We start from the raw sequence: 9,823 nt of genomic DNA on the forward strand, positions 1-9,823 counted from the left end.
AGCACAGTTAAGTGTTACAAAATTCTTATTCTCTGCAATGTTGTTCATAGTTTATCAAGACCCACACAATTGAAAGCCTTTACATAGTCAGTACAGCACAGGTAAACATCTTTCTAGTATTCTCTGCTTCAGCGAAGATCCATTTGAAGTCAGCAATTATATCTCTCGTTCCATATTCTCTTCTGAATTGGGCTTGAACCCTGGCAGTTTCTTGTCAATGTTTGGTTGCAGCCATTTTTCTATTATCTTTAGCAAAAGTTCACTTTCATGCAATATTAATGATATTATCTGGTGATTTCCACATTCTGTTGGGTCACCTCTTTTTGGAATGGGCACAAATATTGCACAATAATAGAAGATTTCAATACACCATTTTCAAAGATGGATAAAAAAACTAGAAAGAAAATTAACAAAGATACAGAAAACCTGAAAGACACTATTAACCAACTATACACACAACGTAACAGCACATTCATCTCCAACATACCTGGGCCATTCTTCAGAATAGAGTATCTTAGGTCACAAAGTAAGCCACAATACATTTTTAAAAATTAAATCATACACAGCATCTTCTCTGACCATAATGATGTGATGCTAGAATTCAATAAAGAAATATAAGGAAATGAATAAACACGTGGAAATTAACTAACATAATACTAAAACTATTTGGTCATAGAAAAAAATCAAAAGTGAAATTAAAAAATACTTAGAATCAAACAAAAGTGAAAACACAATACATCAAAACCCATAGGGTATAGCAAAAGCAGTGTGCTCAAAGGAAAATTCATATTTATAAATGCTTGTTAAAAGAGAAGAAAATTCTAAAATTAATAACCTAACCTGAGAACTGGATCAAATGGAAAAGCACAATCAAAATAAGACCAAAGTTACTAGTAAAAAGGAAACAATAAAGAGCAGAGCAGAAATAAATGAAATAGAAAACATAAAAATAACAGTAAAAAATGAACATCAGAAGTTGGTTCTTCAAAAAGATCAATAATACAGACAAACCACTGGCAAGATCAACAAAGGAAAATAATAAGAAAATTCAAACCAAGTAAGATATGAAATAAGAGACACGACAGATTCAAGTGAGGTAAAGAGGATAATAATAGAATACTATGAAAATTTATACTTCAAAAAATTTGAAACCCTAAAAGAAGTAGACAAACTCCTAGAAACATGTAGTCTGCTTAAACAAAAATTTGGGATAGAAAATCTAAACAGACCCATAACAAAGAAGAGATTGAAGATGTCATTTAAAAAACTCTTTCTCCCCTCCTCCCTCTCAAAAAAATATTAATAATAATAAGAAGACATACAAAAGAATATTAATAATAATAATAAGAATTGCTGGTTAAGAACCAGAACTTGTTGTTAGGTGCCATCAAGTCAGTACCGTCTCATAGCGACCCTATGTACAACAGAACAAAACACTGCCCGGTCCTGGGCTAACCTCACAATTGTTTCCATGCTTGAGCCCACTGATGCTGCCACTTTGCCAATCTATCTCACCAGGGGTCTTCCTCTTTTTCTCTGACCCTCCACCCTACCAAACATTATATCCTTCTCCAGCGACTGGTCCCTCCTGACAATATGTCTGAAGTATGAGAGACGAAGTTTGGCCATCGTGGCCTCCAAGGAGCACTCTGGCTGAACTTCTTCCAACACAGATGTGTTGGTTATTTTGACAGCTCATGGTACTTTCAATATTCTCCTGCAACACCATAACTCAAAAGCATCAATTGTTTTATGATCTTCCTTATTCACTGTCCAGCTTTGCATGCATATGAGGTTATTGAAATACCATGGCTTGGGTCAGGTGTACCTTAGTCTTCAAGCTGACATCTTTGCTCTTCAACACTTTAAAAAGGTCTTGTGCAGCACATTTGTCTAATGCAATACATCGTCTGATTTCTTGACTGCTGTTTACATGAGTATTGATAGTTGATCCAAGAAGAATGAAGTCCTTGACAACTTCAATCTTTTCTCCATTGATAAGAATGTTGTTTATTGGTCCAGTAGTGAGGATTTTTGTTTTCTTTACATTGAGATGCAATCCATACTGAAGGCTGTCTCTTTGATCTTCATCAGTAAATATTTTAAGTCCTCTTCACTTTCAGCAAGCAAGGTTGTATCAACTGCATATCACAGATTGTTAATGAGTCTTCCTCCAATCCTGATGCCACGTTTTCCTTCATATAACTAGAACTTAGAACTAGGGCTCTAGATCTCCAGCCCCAAGATCTTTCTTCTACTCTCCTTTTGAAACAAATGGGGTGGGAAGGGGAAAATATTCACTCAAAAATAGGAACGTTGATTCTAGTCCATCCAGAGGCTCCTTGAAAGAAATATCTGAAAATCTACTTCTGAAGAATCAGCCATTAGAACCCTATGGAGCACAGTTCCACTCTGACACACATGGGATCATCATGTGTTGGAGTTGACTTGAAGACAGCTGATACTGGTTATTGGTTGATGGTTCCATTATTGTACACAGTTCTGGCATCAGAGTATGACCACTGTCAGTCAGAATCTTGGCCTGGAAACGTGAACGGGGAAGTGAAAGGTGACAACTGAAAGGAGAAGACAGGAAGAACTATTACCAACCTGTTTACCTGTTTACATAGAATAAACTATGTCTGATGCTATCTTTCTTGTTATACAGTAGGGTTGTATTTTGTGTTTTTTTTTTTTCAGATTATTTTTGGAAGTGAGAGTGTAAGGAGAAATGAGATGTATGAACAGAGAAAAATCATTAAAAACTATGTTGTCAAGCAACCATGCAGTCCTCTTAGTTCATGATTCTACTTTTCTCAAGAGCTTCATTATGTGAAAAGCTGAGTGAAGTGCAGGTGTTCCAGGTCAGCTTAAGGGGTTACTCTTGCTTGGTTCCCACCATATAAAAATGTACAAGAACCAAGAATAGACAACCTGAGTTTGTCTATTTATTTGACTCATATGTGTGCCCTTGTGTGGACAATACCAAAATAACAGACAAATCTGGAAATACAACTGAGTCTGTAATGGCCAATTCCAAACCAAAACCAAAACCGACGGACACAGAGTTGATTCCCACTTACAGCAACTCTACAGGACACAGTAGAATGGTCCCATAGAATTTCCAAGGCCTTATAGGGTTAAGCACTGGACTGCTAACCAAAGTGCAAGCAGTTCGAACCTACCAACTACTCTACTAGAGAAAGATGCGGAAGTCTGCTTCTGTAAAGATTTACAGCCTTGGAAATTCTAGGGAACAGCTCTAGTCTGCGCTGTAGGGTTGCTATGAGTTGGAATTTACTTGAAGGCAATAAGTTTGGTTGAGGATTTTGTTAATTTTTATGGAAGCAGACTGCCACATCTTTCTCCTGTGGAGTGGTTAGAGGGAAGAACCACCAATCTTTGGGTTAGTTGCTAAGAGCTTTCCCACTGAGCTATCAGGGCTCAAGGCCAGGCCAAGACGCTCCAAATAGATGTGTTTGCTTCTTTGTTGTTGTTTTTAGAGTGTTCTCTCATTAAAAGCTTGAGTGGCCTCCAGTTCCCTCCCTCTCAACAGGAAATTTGTATCTGGATTAATTTTGGATTTTTCTCATAGCAAAAGTTTTGGCTCCAGGCTCCTACACCTTGAATCTGCCTCACTACGTGATAGAAATGATATCCTGTGTACGACCCAGTATGCCTACTCCAGAGCAAAGCTGTGCCAACAGCGTTTCATTGCCATGTCCAGACTCAGTGTGAGTCCCAGTGAAGGTAAGAATGATTTCTTGGCAAGGTGTAAACATAGGAACTTCGTGGACTCTGCAGGTCCAGTGATGCACACTCAGAGGGAGACATGGCTTCATTTCCCACATTTCCTTCACACAAAGCCTGATTATATGGAAGTGCTTCCATATGGCCTATGGAAAAGTCCAGCCAAAACTAGCTTTCAGCTGGCCAACTTCAGAGCAGTAAGAGACATGAAGGGGCCCTAATGAAAATCAAGACCGAGGAGTGTCATGTGTTCATGGAGGCATGAATCTCACTTACTTTAGCCTTAGTCCAAATCCAGACATACAGAAGCTGATATCAGTATCCTGTGGGTGTCCTGGGCTTTCTTACCTCCCTGCTCCCTGTTTTCTGTGCCTTCGGTGTCTCTCTCTTTGTAGAAATAAATTTTAAAAATTAGACATTTTAGGGGTTCTTAACGTGGAGGTCCTGAACTGACATCAGGACCCTATGGAAGGGCTCCACTTCCACAAAAAAACAAAATGGCGGTTTATGTGTCTGTGTGATTTTTCCTGGAGAGAAAATGCATAGATTTCAGCAAAGTCTCCAAATGATCTACAATCTAAATTGGATAAACAAAGCAAGCGAGAGAGAGGGAACGAGAGAGACACTATGAACTGCCTTACCCAAGAGTAACAAATTATCAAGTACAAAGAGTTAGGGCCTTTTCAGTCACACAAGAGCCCATACTATGCCTTCCTACTTCAGAGCTTCCTCTATACCCTGCTCCATACAGACCTGACTCTTGACACACTTTCACTGGGCTTCTATGCATGTTCAATTAGAATTATCTCCACTGCTAATCTCTCTTGGATGCTAACAAAACAAGGTCTTTTCTGATGAGACTTCCGAACTGTTGAAGGCCAATTCTAACTCCAGGTACCTACCCAACACCCTGAGCTAGTTATTTTTTCCTCCTCAGTAAACTCGTCCAAAAACCTTCCTGAATTAACTCTTAACAGTTGAGCCTGCCTCTTCACACTGTCTGAGTCTTTCCTCTAACTTTGGCTTTTCCTAGGATTCACTCTAGGAGCCCTGGTGGCACACAAATTACAGGTTGAGCTTTACCATAAGGTCAACGATTCAAACTCGCCAGCTGCTCCTTGGAAGCAAGGCTGTTGGCTTCCATCAAGATTTACAGTCTCAGAAACCTATACTCCGTTCTATAGGGTAATTATGAGTTGGATCGACTCACCGGCAGTAGGAGAATTATCTCAGATTTGATATGTTCAAGATTTTCCTCCATACACTTCAGTTGCTCTCTTAAAAACAATCCTCTGATTGATCCAAATGTTGATTTTAAAATCTTCATACAAAGATCCACATTCACATTTCAGGTATGTAAGAGGTATGACATCTGTAGGCATCCAAATAAGTAATCTTTCTTCTGGTTATGACAAAGCACTCCCTGAGTGCCAGACACTATTTGGGCTTGGGTTGAGTTATTTAATCCTCAAAACAACTCTACAAAGGGAGTTCTATTATTGTTTTCAGTTAAAAATAAGAAAGTCAAGATACACATGTAAGTTATGTAACCTGCCCTGCTTACATACTTAGAAAGTAGTAGACCCAGGATTTAAATTCAGGCAATCTGGTCCCAAACCTTAATTTCTTAACCACATCCCTATACTGCCTTTCATAATCAATTATGAACGATGTCTTTTAACATTTCTAGTCTTTATTTTCTACATCTGTAAGATGGGTTGGACAATAACAAAATTATACAGCATAAGTTACTGGTGAAGTGAAATGATGAAATATAGCTGAAGAGAACTTTGAAATAACAAAGCAGTTTATCGATATTAGTAATAACAGAATGGATGGAACCCTAAATAGTTGGTTTCCTTGCTTCCTTAGAAGCTAGGGTGAAAAGTGCCACAATTCTAGTCAATGAAGCAAAATTCCTTGGGGATGGTTTCCCTTCCTGAATAAAGAGCACAGGATAAAACACTGTCTTTTGCACTGTCGTCTTCATTGCCTGAGTTGTGGGTGTGATGTCTGAATGTCCAATAGTGATATGTAATCATAGAGTTGAAAGCCACACTCTAAGGACTGAAGAAGACAGACAGACGATCCTGGTTCTTAAGGACACAGAAGTATAGCTTCCCAGCCTTTGCCTGCTTATTCCAGACTTCCTGGGAGAAAATACATATAAACTTTTATAAGTTGGGTTTTCTATGATTTACAATAGAACACGTTTCTCATGAATACACCATCATTCAAAGTCACCTTCTTCATGAAGTCCAGCGATTGGAATGCCCATGAATTCACAGGCTCCTATCTCAGCTAGTCCCTTACAGCTACCCCCCTATCCTTTCACTGTCCTTAATGAGTTCCTTCCCCTTTCCTCAGTGACCACCCTTCTCAAGTCTATGAGGAGCTTCACTTTTCACAGCCAACTCCACCTCATAACGAACAAAGCCAACCAAAGTCAACAGGCTGGAATACATTTAAGATCTCAACATCTTCCCTAACTGTATTTGTTATCCTGGTATCCAATTCTTGGCATGGTGTTGGTGTATATCCTTCTGATCCTGGGCAAATCCTTCTCTATATACATTTTCACCTTCTGTTCATTCATCAACCCCTTGCAACCATGCATCAGTTGCAGCCTGAAAATCATTGAAACCTTTCTTGCTAAGGTCATAATGATCTTCAAATTACCAAGGAGAAACCACTGGCCCTCATATTGCAGTTGACCTCACAGCAACATTTACTGTTCATTACCTTGTGTTTGAAATTACGCACTTCTTTGACTTTTATAATACCTGTTGTATCAAGTTCTGCTTTACCTACCTACGGCTTTCATTCCTTCTCAGTTGTCCTATCTTGAACTTCTTCCTTGGCTTACTGCCTTGATTTCAGGTGACCTTCAGGATGCAGTGTCTACCCTTCTAATACAGTCTACATACTCTCTTTCATGCGCGCAACCAAATATCACCAATAGAGGGTTCTGCTACCAGCAACGATGGACTGGTGTATTTCAGACCAACCCTTCAAATACAACGAAGATGCCATCAATGGTCTATTTGAAGGGACTGTAAGTCATCAAGGAACTGAGTAATTATAAGGCCAAAATTTCAGGGAATAGGAAAATTCAGAGAGTTCTTACCTTTGGTCCCTCTTCATGAATTCCCTATCCAAAATAACAGCAAACATTTCCATCTAGTTGCTTAAGCTGGTAAATTTGCATCATCCTAGAGTCCTGGTGTGGCACTGTAGGATAAGTACTGAACTAACCGCAAGGCCAGTGGTTCAAACCCATCAGCTGCTCCTTGGAAACCCTATACAAGGTTGCTATGAGTTGAAACCAACTTGACGGCACTTCACAAACAAAACAAGACTCTTCTTTAATCTTATGATCTTCTCTCAAAAAGTTACCAAACTCTGTTGATTCTTCCAACCTATTTCTTGTGTTCATCTCCTGCCATGCTACTGTAGACAGGCTTTTTCACCCCAAACCTAGCAGAGTAATACAACAAAACATTGCTAACTGGAATTCCTCTTTCCAGGCTCAACATATAGGTTATCTAGCCTTCACATGCAACCAGAATAACGTTACTAAAGCACAAATCTAATCAAGTTACTCCACTGGCTGGACCACTTTAATGATTCCATTTAACCTGAAATGTAAAGCAAAACAACGAATACCTTTATGGTTAGCACCTAAATGCCATTCTGCCTTTTCGATCATATCGAATAGTCATTCAGGACTGAGTAATAGTAGGATGAGAAACATACTAGTATTTCCTCCAAAAGGCCTTTGAATGTTGTGTTTCCTCTGCTTGGAAAACCGTCTCCACCCATCCTACATTGTCCTACTGAGAAAAAGACCACTACTTCATAAATCACATCAAAGTAAAAGCAATCAGTGAATGATTTCAAAATAGGAAAATAAGGACTGGTAGAAAACACAGGTGAATATATTTTTTTTCCCTTTACAAAAGAGGTCAGCAAATTATAATCTAAGACCAAATTTAGTGTGTTGTTTATTTCTGTAAATAAAGTTTTATTGGAATACAGCTATACCCATTGGTTTGCATATTAACTGTGGCTGCTTTTGTGTGACTTAGGTAGTGCTGAGTAGCTGGGTAAGAGATCAACATATTTACTATCTGGCCCTTTACAGAAAAAGTTAAAAGATTTTGAATAAAGCAGAAATTATGAAAATGAAAACACAGAAATATCTGAAATCATGAAACTTAAACACTATCAATTCAAAACACTCAAACAAAACTGAGACTCAAATGGCCAACAGGCAAAGTCTCCAACAGGTATGACAGACAAAAGTCAACATTCTTTGTATGTTGAAGACTCACAATCCATGAGGGAAAGGTCTAGCTCCAAAGAGGAAAACGGGTAAATGACTTCAATGTTGTTGTTGTCAGGTGCCATCAAGTCGGAACCGACTCATAGCGACCCCATGCACAGCGGAACGAAACAATGTCCAATCCTGGGCCAACCTCACTACCGCCGCCACAATTGACGCCATCAATGATGTCACCTGGCTGATCCATCTCGTTGGGGGTCTTCCTCTTTTTCTCTGACCCTCCACCTTACCCAGCATGACATCCTTCTCCAGCAACTGTTCTCTCCAGACAATATGTCCAAAGTATGAGAGATGAAGCTTAGCCATCTTGGCCTCCAAGGAGCACTCTGGTTGCACTTCTTCCAAAACAGATCTATTGGTTCTTTTGGCAGCCCATGGCACTTTCAGTATTCTCCTCCAATACCAATTCAAAGGCATCAATTCTTCTTGAAAATTGTAAATGACCAATAAACATCTGACAATGTTTTCTATCTTGTTAGAAATCAAAGGAAGGCAAATTAAAGAAATTATTATTTCATGGCATATTTAACAAACTGGTAAGTACTTTAAAACAGCAGTACCCTGAAATGGCAAAAATTCAAAGAAACAGGTAGTCTTCTACAGAGGTACAAAAATCTCATGCATACTTTTGTAGGAAATGACTTTTAGAAAACTATCAAAGGTCCTTCCAACTGAACAGATTAGTCTTGGGAAACTATCCTCCTCACAGACCATCTAGGACATATATTGTTTGATGGTAGCAGAGTATTGGGTTTACAACCTACTTTTCTCTGGAGAAACGTGTGACTTGGATTGTCCCCGCACAAGCCTGCAGGTGGAGCCATCACCAGCACACACACCACAGTTGTCTTCCTTGGCATTACTTCCCAGTTGCCGGTCACAGCCCACTGCCTGCCAACAGAAACACAGCAGTCAGAAGTCAGCAGGGAGAAAGAGGAGGTGAACCGCTAGCTATTTCCGGAGTCTTATTTATGACTATTATCCTTCTGAAATATGAGTTGGTTCTCTTTTATGAGAATATAGTTTTCTCAATCTGAGCGGTATAAAAGTCTTCAACCATAATATCACCTATAGGATTTTTCTTCAAGGCACAAATAATTTAAGAGGAAAAGAAAAAAGATTGCTGACTTAAACACTTCCCTCCATACCTCAACTCTTATTCTCTCATTTATATGTTTATTCAGAGATTTTTATGCACAGAAAATAAATGGGAGATTATAAATACAATGAAGTCCCTTTCTTCTACCACCCTAGGTAACGCAAAGGATTTGTGCTCGACAACTGTGGCGCTGTTAATGCACTGGAAAGCAAGGTCAATTTGAACCACAAGTTCGGTGGTTCAAGCGTGGTTCAAGCTCATGGTGGTTTCCAGTTGCTCCTCAGAAACCCTATACAGGGTCGCTAAGGGTCAGAACTGTCTTGAAGGCACTTAACAACAACAACAATAAAGAGATGAGGATGCAGAGATGTAGATATAGGTCTATGGAAGTAGATACAGAACTAGAAAAGAAAAAATAGATGAGAATTGTGGGCCATTAACCCATAGTACCAGATATCTTTCTATTGTCTTGCTATCTTCACATCTATACCTATATTTATATAACTTTATCACTAAGTCTGAGTCCTGGTGTAGCGCTGTGGGTTAATGCACTGGACTGCAAAGTCAGTTTGAATTGCAAGGCCAGAAGTTCAAGCTCACCAGCCGCTCCTCAGACACCACATACAAGG

At 39.2% G+C, this 9,823-nt stretch overlaps 1 protein-coding gene across 1 annotated transcript in view; it reads right to left on the minus strand.

The window, feature by feature from the left end:
* Window positions 1-9,823, minus strand: part of ADAMTSL3 (ADAMTS-like 3) — a 465,021-nt gene that overhangs the window by 283,763 nt on the left and 171,435 nt on the right. The window contains exon 6 of the mRNA XM_006870947.1: window positions 8,860-8,986. Within this exon, the coding sequence (XP_006871009.1) occupies window positions 8,860-8,986 (127 nt within the window). The remainder of the gene's footprint in view (window positions 1-8,859; window positions 8,987-9,823) is intronic.

Source organism: Chrysochloris asiatica, unplaced genomic scaffold (genome assembly GCF_000296735.1).
Source record: "Chrysochloris asiatica unplaced genomic scaffold, ChrAsi1.0 scaffold00156, whole genome shotgun sequence".
Taxonomy (NCBI): Eukaryota; Metazoa; Chordata; class Mammalia; order Afrosoricida; family Chrysochloridae; genus Chrysochloris; species Chrysochloris asiatica.